General features: G+C 34.6%; 1 protein-coding gene across 1 annotated transcript; it reads right to left on the bottom strand.

Moving 5' to 3' along the window:
* LOC123541223 (RAD52 motif-containing protein 1-like) lies at positions 1 to 27,804 on the bottom strand. Its single transcript, XM_045326640.2, has 8 exons — positions 27,725 to 27,804; positions 12,958 to 13,107; positions 10,982 to 11,081; positions 9,098 to 9,210; positions 7,212 to 7,331; positions 4,917 to 5,052; positions 3,047 to 3,228; positions 1 to 1,983 (listed from the first exon to the last, which is right to left on the bottom strand). The coding sequence occupies exons 2-8, from the start codon at positions 13,066 to 13,068 to the stop codon at positions 1,834 to 1,836; spliced, it is 912 nt and encodes a 303-aa protein (XP_045182575.2). The 5' UTR covers positions 13,069 to 13,107; positions 27,725 to 27,804; the 3' UTR covers positions 1 to 1,833.

Here is a 27,804-nt window from a genome sequence, read left to right as displayed (position 1 = left end):
TTTCAGTATTAACAGCTTTATTGGTATCTTCATAACATCAAACAAACAATTTAATACAATTATATTAAAGGTATGAAAACTATTATTAAATTAAAAATTAATTAAAATCTGATTCAATGGCATGACTTCACAATGTGATTCATTTTGTTGGGTTTAACTTTGCACCGACACAATTATAGGGCATATGGCAACTTTCCAGCTTTGATGGTGGAGGAAGACACCAGGTGCACCTCTGTGCATTATTTCATCACGGGCGGGCACCTGGGTAGAACCACCGACCTTTCGTAAGCCAGCTGGATGCTTCCTCAAATGAAGAATTCAACGCCCCGAGTGCAAGGTGATTCAAATGTTACATTTTAAATGTAAAGTTATGTCACTTGCATACACTTTATTCCTGAAGCACCAAATGTATTAAGTACTCTTGACTTGTTTTTGTTTTTGTTGGGTTTAACATTGTGCCAACTGTGCCAATTGGTCAGGTAACTTTCCAGCTTTGAAAGTGGAGGAAGACCATAAGTGTCCCTCTGCACGGATGGGTAACCGGGTAGAACCTTCGACCTTCCATAAGTCAGCTGGATAATTTCCTCATATGAAGAATTCAACACCCCAACATGCCCAAGAGGCTCAAACCCACATCGGTGAGGGGCAAGTTTTCTGAAGTCAGAGACCTTAACCACTCAGCCCTGGACGCTTTACCACAAGTACCATCGTCTGTTGGATCCATCTTCTCCATAACAAGGTTTTTGACTTTATTTTTTAACAGATTGCTACAAAACATATCTAAGTCAGTATTAAAGCATCAATTCCATGTAAAAATTCCATTCAAATTTTTAAAGAATATTTTTTTAGTATTGTGATTTACAGAGTTTTACATTTGTAAAAATATTTTTTTTGGCCATAAAATTGACAATATTAAAGTTATTTTGAAAATTTAAGAAGATCCTAAACCCAACCTTGAAGACCTTTAGAATGAAATAAAGTTTATACAGATCTTGCACAATAAAGCTGTCTCATGAAAAAAACCCTGTCACAGATAAGGTGGACCAAACAATAGTTCTAAAGGTATTTCTAAATTAACCCTTTTCAAATTGAATGATGCTGGACACGATTGGTTCTACCTTTGCGACCAGTGTAGATCATGATCAGCTTGCACATCCGTGTAGTCTGATCATGACCTGCACTGTTCGCCATACAGTATATTTTTGGTAAACACCCCTTTTGACAGTTAATGGTACTATCCAAATTGAAAGATGGACAAGTTCATTATAGAAATTTAGCAGTGTAAGGGTTAAGTAAGACACTAAAATCCATGCAGTACCTTTACGCTTACAGAAAATGTTAATATACTGTAGTCTCACTTTCAATTCATCAATTAACAACATTTTATCATTTCTCAAAAAGTGGGGACTAGATACTGTTTATACTGTTAAAATTATGCATTGATGTCTCTTTAAATATATCTAAACTGATATCATCCATTTTTCTACTGCTGATATCTTACTGGATAGACTGAAATCATCAGTAATATTCCTCACAGTTTACTCTCCGTATTGAGTGTTCATTTAGATGATTTTTCCTCCTCCAGATCTTGAAGACTATGTTAATTTTTTTATACTGTCCATTTCCCCTACTGATATCTTACTGGACAGATTGACATCATCAGTAATATTCCTCTCAGATTACTTTCCGTATCGAGTGTTCTTTTAGACAATATTTCCTCCTCCAATTCTTCAAGAGTATGTAAATTTTTCCTCCTCCAGTTCTTGAAGAGTATGTAAATTTTTTCATATCATTCATTTCATCAGCTGATATCTTAAACATTATAAGCTTTCATTAAAATGACATGTCCTCCTCTAGTTCTTGAAGTATATGCAAATTGATATCATCCATTTCACCAGCTGATATCTTATTGGAGATGCTGAGATCATCTGTTATATCCTCCATTATTGCCTCAGATTCTGGCTTCACATCTAGTTCATTTACCTGTAAACAGTTCAAACATAATTTTAAAACTTAAATTAGAACCATCACTGGAGTGATTAATATCTATACTTCAGTGGGGTAATTACACTTATATAGCAGTGGATCTAGGTCTTTAAGAATGACTGGAGATATCTGGCTGGTTATCAATCTTGTCCGAGATATTATGTCAATAAACAATGTTAGAAAGAATGATAACAATGAATAAGAATTACTCAATTTGGAGGACAGACACCATCAAGTTTCTATTTTTCAGTAAATTCAAGGGCCTTAACATGTGAGCCTCTAGGACAGTCCAGCTGGTTTTCAAACCTAGCCAAGATACCATGCTCAATTTAGAGCTTTTTCCCCCTATATATCTACCTCCGGTATAAGGGTGTTTTGTTTGTTTGTTTTGGGTTTAATGCCGTTTTTCAACAGTATTTCAGTCATGTAACGGCGTGCCTTTAGCCTAACCAGTGGTTAGCCATAGACCAATGTTCTCCCTACTGGGCTAAGCAGGCAGGTGGTAAAAGGAGGTAATCCCACAGCAAAAAAGTATGTTCTTTTCCCAATTCTGACTTTAAAATTCCAAAAAAAAGTGTTACTTTTTATGGTTTTTGCTATTTTAAAATAGTTTTGCTAATTTGTATGTATATTTTTGTTATTAAAACAACAGTTATACTGTTGAACAATTACGGAAATGCAATCAATTTTTATTTAACACAAAAAATATCTTGTCACAATGGTTTTTGGCATATCTCAACCAAGTTTGATAACCAGCTGGTTTGTTCCAGAGGCTCTGGACTTATGTCCTTGGATTGTTAAAAATTGCATAAACTGACAGTATCCTTTCTTAAACTCATATCCAGTGTCCACCAATTTGGGTCACAAGATTTATGTGCAGGCCTTTTTTTAATCATTTTGGGAATGCCACCAATACCAGTTGAATTTTAATTGTGCTTCAGTACACACTGTATAATTCAATTGGGTTTTCTGCAACTTGAATTGCCCAAATATGCAGCTTATCTGCAGCTCTGTGTCAGTCATCTGTTTTATTTATTGATTCAAGAACGTACAAACATACCTTTACCAGTTGATCTTCTGGTATATTATCACACCTAAACTCTGGTTTTGTGGTATCAAGTTCTACCATAGCTTTGCCATTACTGAGGGTAACCAGTAGGAGTTTAGAGAAAGCGTTTTCTATTGCACGTTGATGACATAATTTCTTACATTTACATGTTGCCTGGATTCTACTCATTGGCTCTGAAAATAATCAAAAATGTTTTTGAGACTGATAGAACTATCTGTGCATGCATACAAAACTTAAAGATCACCCGAGATATCATAAACGTGTAAATTTGTTGAACTTTGTGTTTAACTTCACATTGACATAATTCTAAGTCATATGGTGTCTTTCCAGCTTTTCATGGTGAAGAGTGACCCCAAGTTCCCTCCCGACATGATAGCAAGCAAGGACAGGTACATGGGTAGAACCTCAGACCTTCCTTGTACCACCTGGATGCCTTCCTTACATGGAAGAATTCCATACCCTAACCCTTACCCTTCTAAATTTCTAATGAACTGCTCCATCTTTCAATTTGGACAGTTCCATTAACTGTCAAAAGGGGTGCTTACCAAAAAGATACTGCTGAATAGCGAACAGTGCAGATCATGATTACTGGTTCGAGTCGTAAATTCGGCCACTTTTTGCGTTTTTTCATAAATATTTCTTTCTTTATACAATTGATTTGTATAAAATTTCTACCATATGTGCTTTAATACAAGTAACATTGATTGTTATCATTAACCGCTGGTAAAAGTATGGTAAACAATAAACCCGCGCTTAAAATAACGGACAGGTTTAGCCTCCATATTTTACCTTCTAGGGGTTGTAAATATTCGGCCACTTTTTAAATATAAAGTTGGTTATATTTTCAACATTGTCTAGGAAATAAATCGATGCTACAGCCAAAATCGTTCTTTTTTCAACAAACTGAAATCAATTTGCAATAGCATACCTCGTGGGAAATATTTGCTATCAGAGATTTAAAAAGCGTCTGTCATCCTTCTCACACCGACATGACGTAGTTTAATTTTTACGTCAGTTTATCACACATTCTGGCATAAAACTGCTGTTCTTGTCACTTTTTGGGGGTGTTTTAACAGGAGAGTAAAGAGATTCTCGCGCTCAAGTGCTGTTATAACACTTTTTTATACATGCGCGTTCCGTGGCAAAGCATAAATGTATTACGGCCCCAAAACAGATAATTCAAAAGGAAATGACGCCAACGTGAAAAAACAACGTAGATATGGAAATTCAATGACGTTGAGGGACAATATATGCATTTACTTTGTTTTAAACGCGTTTCATGCTAATTAGTACATGTTCTTTTCGTGTTATAAAGTTAAGATTTGAATTAACCCTTGCCCGGCCTCAGCATAAATGAGCGCGTGCGATGACGTCACGCGACCCGCGAGACAAAATATTTGCTATTTAGAGTACACAACTTTAGGGAAGGACAACTTTTTTTCTACTCAACTTAACTTGTTGTTTCTTGCCGACTTTGTTGCTAACACAAGTGCTTGTGATGACACAGATGCGTTCTCAAGCATCTGGCTCGAAAAAAAGCTTTAAAGTGGGTGGCCGAATATTTACGACCTGGCCGAATTTACGACTCGAACCAGTAGACTGAAATTTAGCAGGGTAACAGTGAACTGCAAAAGAAAATCCGAAATTCCCCTCTGGGCAATATGTCAGGCATAAGCAGGGTAGAACCACCAACCTTTCACAAGCAAGGACGACGACTTCCTTACATGATGACAAAAAGGAAATTTGAAGAAGTGATGGGCTTGTGACTTAAAGACAGTCAATCAGTTATGCACCAATCATCCATGGAGGACCCATTACTGAGCACATGCTTTTTTTACATAATAACATAATCATCACATACCTGTTTTGGAGAAAGTTTCTTGCCAAACTCCTATACCATCAGTTTTCAAGTCCAACACCTTCAATTCCATCAGGCAAACATACTTAACAGTCTTGGTGTGAACTGTCTCCTCCCCACTCGCTTTATCTTCAAACAACTGTAATGGTGAGGAAAGTTGTTGTAGCAAAGGAGTGTGAATCAAATTAAATAAGCTACTGTAAAAGCAAAAATATTCGCGAGGGTTTAATTTTTGCTGTATTCGCGAAGCCCTAGATCTCGCCAAAATTAATCATCACAATAAATAATCACCAATAGTATAATTCAAATTCAAGTAGGATACCATTTTTGCAATTTTGCGAATATATAACCTCCTGAACATACTTAGAATTTCAAATTTGCAAAATTTTGACCCAAAGAAAATAAATTATGTGCTTTTACAGTATGCCATTCAACTTTTCATTTTGCTGAAGGATAAAAATTAGGAGTGTCAAGTAAAGAAGGGAGGGTCAAGTATTAGTGCCATCACTCTCATAACTTCACGGGGCACCTTTCCAACATCCTTTAAACCTATGAGATGAAGCAATAATATCACAGGATCAAAACTAGAACTGTCTAATCACAGTGCATTCAACTTTTCGTATCCCTTACACATAACACTAACTCACAAACAAAAGCGAAGTTAAAAAGGAGGCATGATTTTGTAAAGCTGAAAAGATGGTGACAATCATAACTCTGCTATTAAAAAAATTTCAAACGGACACATTTCTCTACATTGATAAATATGGGCCTTTAGTTCTACATTTGAAATACTGACCAAGCAATGAATATTAGCCCTTAGTTCTAAATCTAAACCACAGATGAAAATTGGCATTTAGTCCTAAATTTAAACAGTTTATTAATATTGGCGCTTAGTCCTAAATTAACTAAAGTTATCACTGAAGGTGATGACTGTACAACCCCGCACCCCCCCCCCCCCCCCCCCCCCCCCCTTCGCATGCACTGACACAGTACATTGCAATTTGATGCACAATAGAGTGCATAATTATGTGGACTGTATGTATAAAGACTTTATGTAGATATATAGACTTTATGTATATAGTATAGTAACAAAAAGAAAAGTCCCATAACTCTGCAGAACTTTTTTCTGAAAGAACTTAACATGCCCCATGAACAACTAGGGTTACTACTGATCACTTGTGTGAACTTTCATTCAATTGTGTGCACAAGATTGCATATACATACTATGTATATAGTATAGTAACAAAAAACAAAGTCCCATAACTCTACAATTTTTTTGTCTGAAAGAACCTTACATGCCCCATGCACAACTAGGGTTGGTACTGATCACTTGTGTGAAGTTTAATTAAATTGTGTCAAGGGGATGAGGAGAGTTGGTGCGCACAAGATTGTGTCAACAGACAGATGGACGGATGGACGACTGGACAGACAACCTGAAACCATATACCCCCTTACAACTTCATTGTGTGGGGCCGGGGGTACAAAAATACTGATGAATAAATACCCTTAGTTCAAATCTAAAATATTAAAACACTGGGTTCTATATTTAGAACATTAAAACACTGGGTTCTATATTTAGAACATTAGATCTAAAAACTTAAAGTAGAGATAGGCCCTGAAATTTTCAATGATAGTATTACATTAAATAAAGTCTAGAAATTAATTTCCAAGTCCTTGAAATAACCAAAAATGATTTCACAAATGTGAAGTTTATGATAGTTTTGTTAATATCAATAACAGAAGTTTTAATTTTTAATTTAAAGTTGTGATCCACAAAGAAGGACAACTCTTGCCTTGGGCTAGTACTTATAAGTAGAGATCTATTAGTTTACTTCCCTTGCAATTACACAATTGAGTGGAAAATGAAAACTGTTTTATACACAATATCGTACTTTTTTGCACAACAAAATCATTAAGGATTTATTCATTTGTGTTTGATTTACCCCTCAAGACACGGTCCCTATGATTCTGTCAAGTTACATATGGTAAAAAATTAACTTTTAACAAGCCAATAATAAAACGAAGTACCAGTAGGTAAATAATAGTGCAGATAATACAGTTTTGCTTCTATCAAAATGTCACAATAGATCCACTTTTGTAATACAGAACACCTGGTAGGATTAGTAAAGGTGCAATTATATTGATCTCTATTTCCTATGCCTACTTAAAGTGTTGTTGAATATGGGTCCGTACTTCAGAATTTAAACCACTGATAAATATTGGACCATTGTTCCGAATCTGAATCACTGATGAATATTGATGTATATTTGCCTTGGACACACTCAGAACTAGACTTACAGTTTTAATGGATGTTGACCACGAGTTGAAGCCTAAATAATAACCTATCAACTCATAGCATCTGGTGAAATACAGCTGATGTTTGTCTATTGTATCTTTCTTCCTCTTTGCAAAGGCAATCTGAAACAAGTAAAGCAAGTTAACCCTTACACTGCTAAATTTCTATAATCAACTTGTACATCTTTCAATTCGGACAATACCATTAACTGTTAAAAGGGATGCTTACCAAAAAGATACCGTCTGTATAGTGAACAGTGCAGATCTTGATCAGACTGCATGGATGTGCAGGCTGATAATGATCTACACTAGTCACAAAGGCAGAATCAATTGTGTATGGCAGGATAAGGGTTAAAGGTATTGAGATTTGAATGTATATAGGTAATTATGTCTTTTACCATTATTCTCATGTCTTACATTCATGATTTCTTTCTTTAAAACCCTAATTTCATATTTGAAAACATGAACAAATAATGTACTACCTCTAAAGAAGAGAGCCATTGACCCTAAAATGCTCATCTGTGTAAAAGGCTTCATGTCAGTTTGTACAAGGTAATGGTACATATGGTCTATATCATATACATGTCACACATATGGGCATCACCATTTTTGAACCTAGGGCAATAATTTGAACAATTACAGTACACAGTCAAACCATGATATCACGACCCAAATATCGAAGAAAAATTGGAGTAAAATTGTTTGAAAGTTTGGCCTTCTGTTTTTAACAAGAACAAGGACCATCTGTGTAAAATTATCTTAAAATCAAGCAAGCAATTTCACACAAGATTAAATCAAAATTTCCACTTACATACATAATAATGAGGAAAAAAATACCATGCCCTCTGGCAGTCGTGAATTTTGACAATCGGAATACATTGGATAATTATGGTAAAAGATACATAAGGACTATTTGTGTGAAATCATTTTAAAATTGGACCGGTAGTTTAGAAGGAGATGTTGTTCGTGAAAACGCAGGACAGATACAGCGTGATTACAACAGCTCAACAAGAGCACTGGAAGATTAAACAATTGACTCTTAACTGCATGACATCTAACTATGAATCTAGCTCTACATACACAATTAATTAACATATTCAATTACCGGGTAGTTAAATGTATTTGACGAGGATGTTCTACTTCTGAAATAAATAACTAAATATAGACTATTTCATAGAAGCCATCTTTAACTCAATCCATATATTCTGGTGTTGTACTACTTTACAAATTCCTATTGTGTGATGTTCTCGAATTCAATTCTGATCTCAAATAATGTATGGATGAAATAACGTTCCTTCTGGAAGGTAAATATTGTAAAATAAAGCATTTGTATGTCCAAAGAGCTATAAAAATAAACAGATCGGGAACTTGAAAGGCATATAGAGCAAATCTCGCAAAAAAAAAAACGTGACAACTGAATGAGATCTCTTTTACCGAAAGTGACGCGTTCTCCATGTGCCATTTTGTATGTGAAAGCAATTATTCATCGGTAAATTAATTATCACCGTATGACCACGCTTCTTTTGATGGTAAGAAACTTGTACTTTGTGTCTTAAGACTATTTCACATTAAACTAATGTTGTTTTAGAAGGTAACATGTATTTTAAATGTAGTTTTAAAGGTACAGATTGTAACTCCATGCTCGCCATTGTTTGTTTTTACTAAGATAACGCCGATTCACGCTCTGACACGAGATCACGCCAGATTACAGCCAGTTGCCATTCTGTGTATTTTATACTTCTTTGGTATGTCCAAGCATTTTTTCAAGATATGCAATTTTATTGTTGAAAATGCAGCCAGTAAAGGTCAAAAGTAATACAACTGTTACAATAAAATCAAAATCGTGGTATTTTACAGCAAATTTTGCAATCACTAAACAAATCAAATACCTTGCATTCATGATCGCCCAACATCACCACTCCTCTAAGATCATCTTTTGCTGCCGTTGCAGCAATGGCCGAATAAAATGTCACAAAAGCATAGTAACCACTGGTTGTCTCCCCTGTAACATAGATCAGTGTCTTACTACAGGGACAAAGTCAATGATTAAGTTACATGACTGGAACTAGAGCTATCACTAAATATGGTCCGAGACACCGCTTTGATATACCGGTATGAAGGAAGACAATAATTTGTCCTCAAAAAAATACTTTTTTTGTACTAAATTATGGAGAGAGGTGAGTGGGTGTTAGCAAATCAGAAATTTCCTTGTAGCAGTTTTCATTTCTACCATGTTTCATTCAAATCTTTCAAACCATGTCTAAGATACAAATCCAGATAGACAGAAAATGAGAAAAAACAAGAGGGCCCTAAGTCCCACACCTGGCTGAGCTTGCAGAAATACATGACTTTCTAATATTACTTTTTATCATAATCATAGCAAAATGCATAATGGCGTGAAAAAAATACACAGCATTCTATTTTAATACTGTCAGAACTTTTTGTCAACAATTTTTGTGCACTTTATTCAATAAATGTTAATATATTTATGAGCTTCAAATTGTTTTTATCAAATCAAAAATAAACCGACAGAATCATCTTCTAATATTTGCCTAGGCAGTGGTTATTATACTAAAAATAGTAACAGGTTGTTTTTTTTTTCCAAAAATTTGATTAATTCTATTAGGATGCAAGAACTCTCATTGCATAAGCAAACAAGAGCTGTCTCCATAGGATGACACATGCCCCCGATGGCACTTTGAATGAATAGTTATGGCCAATGTTAGAGTTTAGGACCTTTGACCTACGGATGTGGGTCTTGCGCTCGACACGTCGTCTTACTGTGGTACACATCCATGCCCAATATTTTTAAAATCCAAGCATGAATGACAAAGATATGGACCGGACACACCCATCAATGCACTATGTTGAAATATGACCTTTAACGTCTAAGTGTGACCTTGACCTTTGAGCTACGGACCTGGGTCTTGCGCGCGACACGTCGTCTTACTGTGGTACACATTTATGCCAAGTTATTTGAAAATCCATCCATGGATGACAAAGATATGGACCGGACACGAATGCACTATCATGAAAAATGACCTTTAACGTCTAAGTGTGACCTTGACCTTTGAGCTACGGACCTGGGTCTTGCACGCGACACGTCGTCTTACTGTGGTACACATTCATGCCAAGTTATTTGAAAATCCATCCATGGATGACAAAGATATGGACCGGACACGCCCAACTATCATGAAAAATGACCTTTAACGTCTAAGTGTGACCTTGACCTTTGAGCTACGGACCTGGGTCTTTCGCGCGACACGTCGTCTTACTGTGGTACACATTCATGCCAAGTTATTTGAAAATCCATCCATCGATGACAAAGATATGGACTGGACACGAAAATTGCGGATAGACTGACAGACCGACAGACCGACAGACTGACAGACGGTTCAAAAACTATATGCCTCCCTTCGGGGGCATAAAAATTTCATTTTAATTGACTTGTAATTATTTCTTTGGACTGGGTATTTTTGGTTCTAAATTTATAAATATGGAGTATAACTGACAAAATGCACTCGTCGAACAGGATGACTTAACACTAAATTCCACTTGTCCTCTGCTGTTCCTACGCGACAGTGGAATTTTTTGTTCCCTGATCAACAAATATAACATTCCCATATACAGACTGAATAAACTGTAAAAATATCAAAGTCTATAAACACCAAATTATAAGAAGCTTATGTAAATGCTCAAGCAGTCATGAGAGCCAAGTGGTGTTAAAATACAGCTGAAGGCCGACTCCCTCACAGATGACGTTATTTCAGTACCTGTAACTTGCTCTGAGTCCTGCTTAGATTTCCATTTTGTTGGATAAACTTGTACACCATACACCAATCCATAGGGGTCAAATATCCTCCTAAGCTCCACCTGCAAATATATTATACATTATAAATAAGCTTTACTGGTCATAAAAATGAACTTCTTTAACCTTAAACCTGCTAAATTTCTAAAATGGACTGGTCTGTCATTCAGTTTGGGCAGTACCATTTATTATTCAAAGGGAAAATTTACTGACTGAATAGTGAACAGCGCAGAACAAGATGAGCCTGCAGAATTACTTGCCACCAGCAGGCGAAAGGTTAACTGACTAAAGAGCTCTGAAATGTGGTACAATTTATGCCCACAGTTTTAAATCAAAGAAGGCAGAGGTAAAATTTAAATAAATGTAGTGTGTTGGTAATGTGGCAGCCATCTATCAATGTACAAAGTTTCATGAAAAATATCTTGTACTTTTTAACATTTTCACTGGACTGACAGATAGGGGCATGGGGAGCAGACCTTTAGTTCCCTCCAGAGAAACACTGACAGGGGACTAACAAAACAAGTATGCCCACAGGCAGAATGTCAAGCCTGCCAGCCATCAAGTGTGACCTTGACCTTTAGACATAGGGACCTGGTTCTTGTGCATGACAATCAGTCTCATAGTGGTGAAAATTGATGCCAATTTACATCAAAATCCAACCATGCATAAAGAAGAAATGCTCCGGACAAACTTCAATGTGACCTTTGACCTCAAACGGTAACCTTGACCTTTGAGATAGAAACATGGGGTTTGCGCAAGACATGCCTTCTTATTGAGGTAAACATTCATGCCAAATTTAAACAAGATTGGTCAATGCACGTCAAAGTTATGGTCCGGACAAAATCGGACATGCACGAATGGATGCACACACATACGCCAAACTGCCAAAGTGGTAACTAAGTTGAGCTCACCGCAACCGGGATTGACAAAAATGGCTTATTTAAATATACAATCAAATACATAACAGTTAAAATTATTTTGATTTTTAAAATGCTGCTGACTCTGATTCACAAAAGACAGCCTTTCCCAGACTGTTCAAATATTTCTGAATTTCCTTTTTTGAAAAATTTTGATATATTTTACAGACTGAAGTTGAACAATATTTTACCAGACATGTCAAGCATTCTGACACATTTCAGAACATCTGATTACTAACAGGATTGTTATCAGAATTTTATTTTTAATATTAGCATTTTTCATGTTCAGAACAGGTAAACAAACCGGGTCGGATAGAACAGCTCTCCATACATCATACAGTCGAACTAAAAAATATCTATAAAAAATATGTTATAACTGCAACTTTTATGACAACTATATAATTAAAACTTCCGCCCCAGCAAATAACATATATACACTTGTAACACAGTATATAACAGTACAAGTATATTGACTCTGGGTCTAGAGGTCTGGTTACCGGTACCTTGACACTTTCATCCTTATGCTAAACAAGTAAGGCAAACAGGCTAGAAGTCCAGTAGTCCAAATAATGGGATGTTTGGCGGAAATGTTAAAGCATATTGCCTCACTGACATTTTTTTAATGTATATTTTGTGTTTCTTTTCTGCAATTTAGTGTCATTGACAGTCTGCTGTTTATCGAAATAGGTGTCAGGGTAAATATATCCTTGCACCTGTTCACATCATATTTCCGAAGATTTAACTTTAAAGTCTCTTATCTAAAATGATGAGTTTGAAGTTTCTACATGAATATTAATGTTTAATTAATTGAAGCAAGTAAGTCTGACCAGTACTTAAAAAGACTTAGAGGAATGACTCCTATAAAATATCAGATCATAAAATAAGTCATCCAGATAAGCCAAATTAGTAAGGCTAGACGTCCAATTTCCGGACTGCTAGACACTTTCAACAACAAAATGTGACATTTTTGAAATAGACCACCCTGATAAGCCACATGAGTAAGGCTATATTACTGGCAACTTACCACGACATCATCTTCGTGAAGAACTGCCGGTATACTACTAATAAAAAGATTTTTTCTGCTGCCATCTGGTCGAGTGAAATCGATTATTTCAACAGTTGGATGGCTCGACATATCGCATATACATACTGTTGCCCACACATTCACCAATACCTGTTAATGAATAATAGATCTATCAACATAAATTACAGATGAAAGCGCTAAATTTCAAACTTGATAATCCACGTCCACGAAGGCCTTTTTTAAGAGCTTTTGGAATTTAGCTCATATGGAACTAACTTAATTGAGCGGTTTGCCCTCAGGTTGGGATTTCCTGATCTTCATCGAACACCAATGATGGCTTCTATTTCTCACTTACCACAACAGGAACAATAAGAACATGCATGAAAATATGGAAACGTATCCTGGCACAACCAGTTTCCGACCGCTTAACGAGTTTTCTGTCCAGTTTTGTACAAATGCAAACTTGTCCAAATCTTTGGTTTATTGTCTCACACTTTCTACCTGCATAAGTGCTATAAAAGCATACCATTTACATTTCAAATTTCTTACTGATTGAATCCCTGGCATGATTATTTTGAAAGCCGTCATTTGCAAGTCTGCTGAAAATTTACAACCTAAATCTGACCATGGGTGGTATTTTCCTTCCAACAAAAGGAAATTAGTAGATTACAGGAGTAGGGCAGGTAAATGGCAGACAAAAGTTAGTGCATTATCTAAAGAACTATATCATGTGCTCATTAACTCCAGAGAACCAGGATATCACATCTCCTACATTGATAGCTGTCACAGATGACAATGTATTATATTATTGCTAAACTTTTGACACTCCAAATATTTCAAAATGCTTAGAAAATGAAGAAAACTGTTGCAAGGACAGGCATCAGGATTGCAATGTCAAAATAATTTAAGAATAGTATGCTTCACAATTTTGGCAGTGAACATGTGTTAAGGAATATACATTTAGTGCAAAAGATATCTAAATACGGAAACTGGTTTAAGCAAGAAAAGGTATAGTGGCTAAACATGCAGGTTTTTAAATAGAAAGTGTCTAGCCATCCGGTAACCGGACACCTAGCCTGCTTTCTAGCCGTCCGGTTATCGGACGGCTAGCAGATCCTCAGGGGATTTACTAGCCATCCGTTAATAAGATTTCCTAATGAATAAGTAATGATTTTATATAATTTTAGTGTTATTTACTTAAGATATCGATACTTATCTGCAAACAAAATTTGGTGTGAATACATACTTAAGATTTACAATAAATCACTGCATTATTCAGCAGATAAAAATGAAAAGATGCCAAAAACAATAATGGCGAGATCACCATGACATCACTCATTGGCTTATATGGGATAGGAATTTTTAAATTTTAACAATTTTTTCACTGGATTTTCAAAATTAAAACAGTTTGAAATACTTACAATTTTCATATTTTAGCATTCAAATATTTTTTTAATGAATAACTGTTTTAAATGACATTTAATTTCAATAGCGGCAGTGTGATGTTCAAAACGTTTAGAAAACGAGCTGTCACTAATGGTGACAAATGCCCCCCGCAGCGGCTTGACCTTTGACCTGGTGACCCCAAAGTCAATAGGGGTCGTGTACTCAGTAAGTACTATTAGCATGTGAAGTTTGAAGGTCCTGGGTGCAGTGGTTCGCGAGTAAAGTGCCTTCATGCAAGAGGTTAACATTGACCCCTGTGACCTTGACCTTTGACGTGGTGACCCCAAATTCAGTAGAGGTTGTGTACTCAATAAGTACTATCAGCATATGAAGTTAGTACTTTTTGCATGAAGGTACTTTACTCGCGAACCACTGCACCCAGGATCTTCAATCAGCATATGAAGTTTGAAGGTCCTGGGTGCAGTGGTTCACGAGTAAAGTGCCTTCATGCAAAAAGTTAACATTGGCCCCCTGTGACCTTGACCTTTGACGTGGTGACCCAAAAGTCAGAAGGGGTCTTGTACTCAATAGGTACTATCAGCAGGTGAAGTTTGAAGGTCCTGGGTGCAGTGGTTCGCGAGTAAAAAGCCTTCATGCAAAAAGTTAACATTGTGACGAACGAACGAATGAACGGACGGACAGTTGAAAACTAATATGCCTCCCTTTGGGGGCATAAAAACAGTAGTTAAGCATTCATAATTAAATAGAGGATATTACATGTTTGTATTTTCATACTGAATTTATTAAACGAGTTGAATAAAATAATAAAATGCAAGGCTCTGCAGAGCATTTTATCAATTTTATTCAATGAGTTTAATAAATTCAATGTGGAAAGTCACAAATGTAATATTCTTTTTTTTCTCGTGTTAGCTTTTCCTGTCAAAACAGCAAAAATTCTACTTTCATTTACTATACAAACAAGTCAATTTGCCCAATGTCTCCTATGCTATAAATGACGTCACGTCAAAGCTTTATTAAACTAGTGTATTATCATTTTTCGGCGAACGCTGTCTAAATTCGTTTTCGTTACCTATGCCACGTGACTTCAGTTTGCAAATCAAACTACTTGATAACGCATTAGAGATAATTTATCAAAATGGAAGATTTATGCAACACTCTGCCTGATTGGACGAGAGTGTCAATTTCTTTCACTCTGTTGATTGTGCTATGCTGAGTGAAATGTAGACAAAGCGTTTATCCTAAACGACGCTGTTCACAGTTTTAAAGCTAACTTTGGCTCAGTATATTTAGCAAGAATATTGATATATCTCAAAATGATAAGTAAGTTTAATAAATATGATAAAAACCTGTTCAAATACCAACATATATCAAATTAAAGAAAGAGCTGAATATGGTCTGCGTATCACATGAATAAGGGTGTGATAAGAGTCTTTTATGTAGAGAAGAGCTTTTAAAAGATTTTCCTTGTTACAATTGTTGTCTGTATATGAAAAGGTTTCTTGCTTTTGTGACTTAATCAGATTGCATATTAAAATGAGTACTTGTTTGCTTTGATATATTTATTATAAGTTATTTAACTGATTTATTATATATGAATATTTTTCTTTAGTATGGAATGCAAATATTGAACTCAGTTGAAATCTGTTTCATTATATATATGCTATATAATGACTGAATCTCATATACAGTTTATTTATGTGATATGACTACGGTCAAACTTTGCTTATGAAACAGAAATATTGAAATAATTACAATTGTATGTTTTGCTTGACCTTCACTTTTTTATAGGTGTGACGTCATTGTCCAAAGATTCATGAATAGCGAATATGCATTTGTTAAAGCGGGATCAGTTGGCCTATTTTCGAAATAAATAAAAATAATAAATAAAAAAATCCTTTAATTGATTTTTTCAACTTTCTTCAGCTGGGACATTTGACCCCTTTTAGGGGCTGCTAGAGCTAAAACTAGAAATGCCTTTATACAGCGTCTAATGAACAGCTTGGTGGATCTTTGTCATACTTGGTCTGGGGCATCATTATAAGGTCCTCTTCCAAATTTATTTATATAGGAACTTGGGCCCTATTAGGGACCACTATAGCTAAAAGTAGATATGCCTTTCTTCGTATTAACCACTAAAATGTGATGGATTTTTATCAAACTCGATGTGTAACAATATCGTAAGGTCTCCTGCTATTTTGTTACAAATGGGGATAGGGACCAATTTAGCTAAAAATATAAACACGTTTAATGACCTCTTCTCATGAACCGCTTCATGAATCTTCATCAAACTACTGCTGTAATTATTCGTCTAAGGATAAACGAAACAAAATTGCAACCCTACGAAACCTTTGCGAAAAATTAAAAGAGAACCATTTAAATTGTTAAAGTGCGGTGTTTAGTTTTGCAATTTGAAAAATGTTAGATGAAAGATGAATGTTAGATGAAAAATTTATAAACTTCTTTCCTTATTACAATTCGCCGACCATCATTTTTAAAGATATTTCTTGTTATGTAATGGCTTTATTACACTCCCGCGATGTTGAACATGTGATAATCCATTTTATTTCGAAATGATAGTCAAAATTAATTAATGAATTGCTTGTTATCCCCCGCCTATGAAATTGGGAGGGGGGTATTTAAATAGCGTTGTTTATCCGTCAGTGCGTCCATGTGTGTGTGTGCGCCCGTCCGTCCACACCCATTTCTCAGTAACTAGCTGGTAGAATTTCATGAAACTTGAAATATACATGAACCAACATACTGCGATGATGCCCGTCAAGTTTTTTTTGGATAGGTCTATTTCCCTTGATTTAACTAAAAATGCCCAAAAATGTCCGTCCGCAGCCACTTCTCAGTAGCAAGTAGAATTTCATAAAACTTGAAATAAACATGAACCAACTTACTGCGATGATGCCCGTCATGTTTTTTGGATTGGTCGATTTCCCTTAGAGTTATTGCTGTTGATTAAATGAAAAATCCAAGTCTGCAGCCATTTCTCAGAAACAAGCTGGTAGAATTTCATGAAACTTGAAATAAATATAAACCAACATATTTTGACGATGCCTGTCATTTTTCTTTTTAATTTGTAAATTTTCCTTAGAGTTATTGCCCTTTAATTGTTTAAAAATCCACAGATTTGTACATAAAAAACCAACAAAGAATAGTAGAATTTCATTAAACTTCTTTCATTCTTTTCCATGAACATTTATTATAAACATGTGAAGTTGTGTACCCACACCTGGTCACCACCTTGCCTTGGTCATGCCAACCACCCTGATCATGCATCCCCCACCACCGCCACCCCCACCCCACATTTTTTTTACTTCTTATTTTCCAGTAATATTAATATTCAACATGTGATGTTTTGTACCCTCATCCCGTCACCCCTCCCCCCTTCTCTCCTCCCCACCCCAAAAAAAGCATTCATTTGCTGTTAAAATGACTTTGACTAATGAAATTATTTGCTTCTTAGTAACATTTTGCCGGATATATTTTTTTGCTATTCCTCACCACAAACTCGGTGGGGATACCAATTCATCAAATTTGCTTTCCATTCTTCAAAAAAATACACAAATCTGTGTTTTAAGAAATAAAGTTTAGGCTGTTACAAAAACATCACTTTTTACAAAATAACATGGACGTTCGGCGATCAATGTTTTAACATTTCTAAAAATAGAATATCAACAGATTTGTATACAAACATGATCTCATTCATTTTATCAAATGATATCTTAAGTAAATAACATTTAAAACTATATAAAATCATTATTTATTCATTATAAAATTAATTACCATATGGTAATCCCCCAAGGATTTGCTAGCCGTCCGACAACCAGTAGGTTAAAACGCAGGCCAACTAGTCCAGTTACCGGACGGCTAGACACTTCCTTTTTAGTAATAAGAAAAATCTCATGAAAACATGGTACTGCTACATAAAAGGAATTTATATAAACTTCCAAGTGCCAAAACTGAAGGCGAATAGGTTCATAACATTGTCTCTGCTGTAAATAGTGAACAATCACAACTGATAAATTTGACTTGTAAAGATTTTTATCATACAAAGTCTTATGTTATTCTGTACTAATCACCGACACGCACCCTGCCCATAATACTCGTGAGAGGTGTGAGGCAGTATAAAGAGATAGATAAATAGAAAATAGGTTCTGGTCGGAAACAGGGCCCATTACTAAAACACGGAATGGAATGGAACAATAGAAAATACGGAACAGAAATTAAAAAGACGGAACATTTATTACGGAATAATTTTAAATGGAACAGAATAAAAATACGGAACAGTGTATCAAAATATGGAACATTATAGTTCTATTTTTAGAATAGAAAACTGCGGAACAGTAGTTAAAAATACGGAAAACTTCTATTTTTAGATTTTTTTTTTCGGATTTTCCAAAAGAAAAATCTAAAAATAGAACATATTTTGCACACGGAACTGTATATTTTTGACGGAACAGGAATTTAAAAATACGGAACACGGAACACTTCTATTTTTAGTAACTGTTACGAAACAGTAAATTACAGAACAATTATTTATGGAATAGATTTAGGACTGGAATGGAACGGAACAGTAAAATTCGTCGCTATTTAGAACAAATGAAAATAGTGTATGTCATAACGTAAATTGTAACAATTAAGACACGATGTTGTTCCGTAGCAACGTCAGTTGAGAGTCAGAGTCGCCATCATGGCGCAAGCCATGATACCAGATGATGAAAAACTATTCAAACATGCCCCTTTGTGTTTGAATGAGATCTTAACATTGCTGAAAAGCAAAGACACCGTCAGTGAGATACCATTTCGACCATCAGGCCAGGGCTCCAGATAAGATGTGTATTAGCGTAAATTATGCTTTGAAATAATGCATATACGCATGTCTGATAATTTTTAAGCGTATAAAAATGTACCTGAAATTACAGAAACGCACACAATTACTTTTTACTAGCGTAAACAAAATCTGATTTGTCTGGATGCTTTATGTAACAGAGCACGGTAGGCATTCTCCCACATTGAACGTACACGCACTGAATGGTACTCGATAGACCTAGGTCAAACTTTATCATACACTTGATGTGTGCGTAAATCAGATAGTTAGGAATTAATATTGACAGTACGGTAGCGTATTTTAAAGCAGCGTCGATTTAAAATATCAACTTCCACTGTGGAGTAAACAACAAAAATGTCTTTTTCTAAGAATGGAAAAGTGAACAAATATTGAATTGAAACTGAACTGCAAGCAAATTCAAAAAACACTGAAAATTTGCAGGTGATGAGAAGCGCGTAATCATATATACAAATGGCGTATTTTTATAGCTCTTTGTTTGGGGATACAAAATTTAGTCTTTAGAACATCCAAAAAATAAATAAAAATAAATACTGGTTAGAGTCGTAAATTCGGCCAGGTCGTAAATATTCGGCCACCCACTTTAAAGCTTTTTTTCGAGCCAGATGCTTGAGAACGCATCTGTGTCATCACAAGCACTTGCGTTAGCAACAAAGTCGGCAAAAAACAACAAGTTGATGTAAGTAGAAAAAAAGTTGTCCTTCCCTAAATTTGTGTACTCTAAATAACAAATATTTTGTCTCGCGGGTCGCGTGACGTCATCGCACGCGCTCATTTATGCTGAGGCCCGGCAAGGGTGAATTCAACGCTTACTAGCATAAAACCAAGTAAATGAATATATTGTCCCTCAACGTCATTGAATTTCCATGTCAACGTTGTTTTTTCACGCTGACGTCATTTCCTTTTGAAGTATCCATTTTGGGGCTGTTATACGTTTATGCTTTGCCAGGGAACACGCCTATATAAACAAGAGGGCCAAGATGGCCCTAGGTCGCTCACCTAAGAAACACTCCATAACAGTGTAAAACATGTTTGACCTAGTGATTTCATGGAAACAAATATTCTGACCAATTTTCATTAAGATTGGACAAAAAAATTGGTCTCTTGCGATAAAACAAGCATTTTCTTAGATATGACCTAGTTTTTGACCCTAGATGACCCATATTCAAATTCAACCTAGATTTCATTAAGGCAATCAACCTGACCAAATTTCATAAATATCAACTGAAAAAAACAGTCTCTATCGCATACACAAGATTTTTCTTTAATTTGACCTAGTGACCTAGCTTTTGACCTCAGATAATCCATATTCAAAACCGACCTAGTTTTCATCAAGGCAATCACTCTGACCAAATTTCATGAAGATCAATTGAAAAATACATCCTCTATTGCATACACAATGTTTTTCTTCGATTTGACCTAGTGACCTAGTTTTTGACCCCAGATGACCCATTTTCGAAATCAGCCTAGATTTTATCAAGGTAATCATTCTGGCTAAATTTCATGAAGATCAGTTGAAAAATACAGCCTCTATTGCATACACAAGGTTTTTCTTTGATTTGACCTAGTGACCTAGTTTTTGAACCCAGATGACCCATTTTCGAACTTGGTCTAAATTTCATCAAGGCAATCATTCTGACCAAAATTCATGAAGATCAATTGAAAAATACAGCCTCTATCGCATACACAAGGTTTTTACGTGATACGACCTAGTGACCTAGTTTTTGACTCCAGATGACCCATTTTCGAACTCGGCCTAAATTTCATCAAGGCAATCATTCTGACCAAAATTCATGAAGATCAATTGAAAAATACCGCCTCTATCGCATACACAAGGTTTTTCTTTGATTTGAACTAGTGACCTAGTTTTTGACCCGAGATGACCCATTTTCGAACTCGGCCTAGATTTCATCAAGGCAATCATTCTGACCAAAATTCATGAAGATCAATTGAAAAATACAGCCTCTATTGCATACACAAGGTTTTTCTTTGATTTGACCTAGTGACCTAGTTTTTGACCCGAGATGACCCATTTTCGAACTCGGCCTAGATTTCATCAAGGTTATCATTCTGACCAATATTCATGAAGAAGAATTGAAAATACAGCCTCTATTGCATACACAAGGTTTTTCTTTGATTTGACCTAGTGACCTAGTTTTGGACCCGAGATGACCCATTTTCGAACTCGGCTTAGATTTCATCAAGGTTATCATTCTGACCAATATTCATGAAGATTAATTGAAAAATACCACCTCTATCGCATACACAAGGTTTTTCTTTGATTTGACCTAGTGACCTAGTTTTTGACCCGAGATGACCCATTTTCGAACTCGGCCTAGATTTCATCAAGGTTATCATTCTGACCAATATTCATGAAGAAGAATTGAAAAATACAGCCTCTATTGCATACACAAGGTTTTTCTTTGATTTGACCTAGTGACCTAGTTTTGACCCGAGATGACCCATTTCGAACTCGGCTTAGATTTCATCAAGGTTATCATTCTGACCAATATTCATGAAGATTAATTGAAAAATACCACCTCTATCGCATACACAAGGTTTTTCTTTGATTTGACCTAGTGACCTAGTTTTTGACCCGAGATGACCCATTTTCGAACTCGGCCTAGATTTCATCAAAGTTATCATTCTGACCAATATTCATGAAGATTAAATGAAAAATACAGCCTCTATCGCATACACAAGGTTTTTCTTTGATTTGACCTAGTGACCTAGTTTTTGACCCGAGATGACCCATTTTCGAACTCGGCCTAGATTTCATCAAGGTTATCATTCTGACCAATATTCATGAAGATTAATTGAAAAATACAGCCTCTATCGCATACACAAGCTAAATGTCGACAGACGACAGACGACAGACGACAGACGACGGACGCCGGACATCGAGCGATCAGAAAAACTCACCTGAGCATTGCTCAGGTGAGCTAAAAAGTGTTATAACAGCATGTGAGCGTGAGAATCTCTTTACTCTCCTGTTAAAACACCACCGAAAAGTTACAAGAACAGCAGTTTTATGCTTGAATGTATGATAAGCAGTGACATAAAAATTAAACTACGTCATGCTGGTGTGAGGAGGATGACAGACGCTTTTAAAATCTCTGTTGGCAAATATTTCGAACGGGGTATGCTATCGAAAATTGATTGTAGTTTGTTGAAAAAAGAACGATTTTGGTTGTAGCATCGATTTATTTCCAAGAAAATGTTGAAAATATTACAAACTTTATGGTTTAAAAAGTGGCCGAATATTTACAACCTCTAGAAGGTAAAATGTGGAGGCTAAACCTGTCTGTTATTTTAAACGCGGTTTTGTTGTTTACCATATTGTAAATGGCCGTTAATGATAACAATCAATGTTGCTTGTATTAAAGCACATATAGTAGAAACTTGGTACAAATAAATTGTAAAAAGAAAGAAATATTTATGAAAAACCGCAAAGTGGCCGAACTCGACTCGAACCAGTACAGGCTTTCAAAGGAAATATTCCTAAACAGTATCAATGGATTATTATAAAAGATAAATTCAGAACTTATACGATAAGAAATGGGGGAAGGTGTAAAACGCAGACCACAAAGGGAAAGAAGAGTGCAGACCAGTAGAGTTATATAGGGGGTCTGCAAAATGCAGACCACAAAGAATATACTAGGTATTGGAAAACGCAGACCACATAGAATGTGTGAAAATATGACACTTGTGTTTTATAAGTTAGTTGATTACAAGTTTTTGTGAATTTGTAAAACTACATTGAATAAAAAGACTCACTTTTTAAAAAAAAAGATTTTATTTTTTTTTGCAAAATGTATCTGCATTTTTTATGTTTAAATCTAAAACTATACAAAATTGACATTATTAAAATTCTAGACCATTTAATAAACATTTGAGAGACTTTCATAATATCAAAATATCAAAAGTTGTATCTTTAATACTAAAATATCAATAGTTGAATACTGAATATATAATTTATGCAATTTCTCAAAACTTGCGTTCATTAACTGCCCATACCCCAAAGAAAAGAAACACAAATTGTAATCAAATACATACATTTAATTTTAATAAATTATAAATAAACTTTTGATGACCACAAAGTTATTTTTTATATATAGGCCTAAATTTATACATGTATCAAATCTACTTTAACATTAATTACACCTTCGGTGAACTGCAAAAAAAAAAAACCCACACATTTTCAAATAAATATTTCTTTACTACGGACATGGCCGATCACATATTCTCTTACCGGTATATTAAGTCACATGTATAATTGATTGATTCTATGTTCCCTCATACTACCTTCCTAAACTAGATCTACAACTGACAATATTTTTAAATTGTCAGTTGTAGTTAAAGAAATTAGTATGAGTGAACATTGAATCAATCTGCAAATATATATCAAATCTGATCTGATAAAACCTACATATTATAAAAGATGTATTAACAATACTTTAGGCAATTATTTTCTGTTTATGTTTTAAAGCAGTTTTTAACTTTATTTTGGTAAAATATTTTCTTGAAAATGCTACTTGTAAAACATTGATAATTTCTTTATTACCATCTTACACAGTAAATTGTCAGTACATTTGCATATTTGTGACCCTCCTAGCATATTTGTGACCCTCCTATTTTTGCAGTTGGTTAATTACATAAAAAAAGCTCCATAGCCCAGGGGATTTGACAACATTTTACAATATCACAATCTAATTAACATCTAGAAAACATATTTGTGACCCTCCTACTTTTGTGATTGGTCAGTAAGCAGCATGACACACATCAAGAAAGGCTCTATGGCCAACAATCTAATTAACATGTAGATAAGGGGATTAAATTCTAGCACATTGACTGTATGTGTTAATTGGTCACACAATCATCCAGCTTACTATTCAAAATTAATTGAACAGGATGGGACAGTTGAATTAGATTAGATAAATCAGTGTCTATCAAGTTTTAAATACAACTGACAACTTTATATTTTATTAAAGTGTCACATGTAAAACATACATAACATTTTACATAATATATAAAACAGACAGTTTTACATCCAGCCATTACTGACTTATGATAGCTACAAGAGATAATACATACATAAAACCTATCAGTCAATTAAAAACTATAAACACAATGTTAATAAAATACCTAGAATTAAAATACATATAAAAACAGTATAAAAAAGCCGAGACATTAACCTATATGTCTTATTTCAGAACCCTAAGTTAGAAAGCCGAACTGGAGGTCTATGATCTCCGGTTTATGTCAAAATGTGACATAGCAATAACCTCACAAATTTTGGATTAGTATGCCTACTAGTGAAATTGAAAATTCAGTATAGATGAAACACAATAATTTGATTTTATCCTGTCATATTATATTATTATATATTTGTTCATGTACCTTTTTATTAAATTTTATTATATGTTATGTCCAGTCAATATTATAAATGCAATCATTGTAATTTGTTGCAGCTTTAAGTTTTTGATATTTTTCTCAAATTAATCATAAATTTAAAACAAATTTATATGTTGAAAGCAGACTAAGTACCCTGTCAATTAACCACATGAAACAAATCAACAATTAGAGTTTATTTTTGAGATCATAAAAACTATGAGCTGAGCCATGCGGAGATGTGTCTTCCGGAAAAATATACTGAAATACATGTCTTTTCAAATTTCAAACAAATGATTCTTCAAAAATAATATTTGCAGGAATCAGGTGCTAATGTCGTTGCCATTTCCTTAATACCAACAATATTTATTATTAATTTGAATACTAAATTTATGTACTCACTGAGAAAATTATTTATTTAAGACTTCTGCAGTTCACTGAAGGTGTAATTATTGTTAAAATTAGATTATCAGTTTATTTTTTTTTTCAACTTTGTGGTCATGTAAAGTTTATTTATAATTTTATTACTAAATCAAATGTATGTACATATTCATAATTTGTGTGTCTTTACGTTGTGGTAGTGGACAGTAAACAAATACAAGTTTTGAGAAATTGCACAAACTATTTATTTAAGACCAATTCTCTGTAAAAACCAAAAAAAAGTTGGAAACTCATAGTCACAGATTTCCTTTAAACCGATTTTTTCTTGAAGAGGGTGCAAAATTAAGCAAATCCTGTTTTTCATTTTTGCAATATATGTCCCGGTTACCATGGAAACGAGGATGCAAATCCCCAACTTGCTGAATTTTCAAAAAAGTAGGGGTGCAGGCCTATTTTCTTATCTGGAAAGTACTAGAAAGTGTCCTTTATTTTCGTACTTGCAAATTTTAAAGACAAATGAACAAGGTTTCATACCAAACTAATATTTCCAAATATTTATTTGATTCTTGTATGATCTAGACTTTTATCTGCAAGAAAAAATATATTTATGGAGCAAAACATATGTTTATATTGTGCTCTACATCTTGAAAAGTGCACAGGTCTCACCAGAAAAGTATATTTGTTTGTATAAAGGGAAGATGATATTTCAAAAAGAAACATAAATCGTAGTGGGTCATTCAGACACATTCTGGTAGATTTGGGCCAAAGTTTATGATTTGGGGCATTTTTCATATTTTTATTACCTCCCCTTGATGCTCTTCATTTAGGAAATCACGAAGAGCTTATCTAAGTTTACTTCCTGGATCATGCTCTAGTGGCCATATTTTTCAATGGATCTTCATGAAAATTGGTCAGAATGTTCACCTTGATGATATCTAGGTCAGTTTCGAAACTGGGTTACGTGCGGTCAAAAACTAGGCCAGTAGGTATAAAAATACAAAAACCTTGTGACCTCTCTAGAGGCCATATTTTTCATGAGATCTTCATGAAAATACCGAGAATGTTCACCTTGATGAAGATATTTTTATGCTGAATCTTCTTAAATTCCTCGATTTCTCCCTAAATTCTGTGGAGGGAGAAGTCACTCCCTCCCTAAAATTTTGACGTTGGATGATCCCTGTTTTTTCATGCAAAATGAATGTTGTAACCATGGCAACTTGGAAAAAAAATTGGACAGTCATGATAAGTAACCATACAATACCTTAAAGGCCAGTATCAGTTGGTTATGAGTATTTCCAATTGCCTTGAAACTCAAAATTAGTTTACCCAAAAGAAAGAAAAGTGCATACAAGGTTGTTGAGAACTGACCTTGTGACAATACTTTAAGTTTGATAGATCATTATTATGGTTGTATCCTTCTTAATTCTGCCCAGAATGTGCTTCAGGTGCGTTAGATGCATTGACAGTTTGCAGATGAACTTTTCTTGTTTCATAGAATACAAAATTGATACAGAAAGTGCTTTAAAAAGGTCTAAATTATAATTTTCTTGTACGTTGCCATGGTAACGGAACGTTCTCCTTAATTTCTAGACAAAGTGTTGGACAGTATAACTTTGTAAAATGATTTTACATGAAATATTTATGTTTTGCTATAATTCTGTATCTGGCAATGTAATATTATTACAGGTTATTCTGTAATTTAGGCATAAATGAGTTTGCTGAGAACTCATTTTCTGCCAATTTTCAAATTTCTGTAAAAAGCTCAAATATGAATGACCCACTAAAATTCCTCCTTAAATTGAAATGGGCATCATAGCTCTGCTGAATCCTTACAAGTATTATATTCAGATGCGTGCACTTTTTTTTCTATTGGAAGTTGAAAAATATACATGGAGACCAATTTTTAAAGATAATGTAAAATCTTAAAAGGGGGTATTTATAAAATTGTTGCTTTTAAAACTGTGAAAATGTTGGAAGACAATATTTGTTCTAAATAATTACTTCAGGTATGTATTTCAGGCAAATATGAAAATTAGTGCTCTATTTCAGACATAGAGACCACTATCTGTGAAGAAAATTGTAACATTTTAGTAAATTTGACACTCAGAAATTGCCATTTTTCGCACAAAGTATAATGTTCCCGTTTCCATGGTAACCAGAGCTGATTCATATCTTTTCACCCTTGATTCTTCATATATGGCTTGAATACTAAAAAGGGTGCAAATATGAAGTAATTCTGAGACTATGAGTTTCCGACCCCTTCTTTAATTTTTTGGTTCTTACAGAGAATTGGTCTTAATATTCAACTACTGCAGTATTGATATTTAGGTATTAAAGATTCAACTTTTGATATTTTGAAAGTCTCTCAAATCATTACTTAATGATCTGTCAATTTCATAAATATATTTCTATCTAAACATGAAAAATGCAGATAAATTTTGTAAAACAAAAAAAAAAAAAATAATAATAATAATAGTCTATTTAATTCAATGAAGTTCTACAAATTCGCAATAACTTAATTAACTGAGTTTCCAGTGTCTGCACATTATGTCCACTTACAAAACACAAGTGTCATATTTTCACACATTCTATGTGGTCTGCGTTTTCCAATACCTAGTATATTCTTTGTGGTCTGCATTTTGCAGATCCCCTATATAACTCTACTGGTCTGCACATTTCTTTCCCTTTGTGGTCTGCGTTTTACCCTGTGCCAAGAAATGGCGTATAACTTACGCAAAAGGCTGCTAAAAACACTGATAATTTGCAGGTGCTGAGAAGCGCGTAATCATATACAAATGGCGTATTTTATCAAA

Source organism: Mercenaria mercenaria, chromosome 16 (genome assembly GCF_021730395.1).
Source record: "Mercenaria mercenaria strain notata chromosome 16, MADL_Memer_1, whole genome shotgun sequence".
NCBI classification, from domain to species: Eukaryota; Metazoa; Mollusca; class Bivalvia; order Venerida; family Veneridae; genus Mercenaria; species Mercenaria mercenaria.
This window is presented reverse-complemented; position numbering and strand designations above follow the sequence as displayed.

What these genes read in the sequence shown, in the direction of transcription:
- LOC123541223 (XM_045326640.2), bottom strand. Translation starts at nt 13,068, where the DNA reads ATGTCGAGCCATCCAACTGTTGAAATAATCGATTTCACTCGACCAGAT. An exon ending in TTCACGAAGATGATGTCGTG is followed by an intron (nt 11,082 to 12,957) that starts GTAAGTTGCCAG and finishes ATATATTTGCAG; the next exon opens with GTGGAGCTTAGGAGGATATT. An exon ending in TGGGCGATCATGAATGCAAG is followed by an intron (nt 7,332 to 9,097) that starts GTATTTGATTTG and finishes TACTTGTTTCAG; the next exon opens with ATTGCCTTTGCAAAGAGGAA.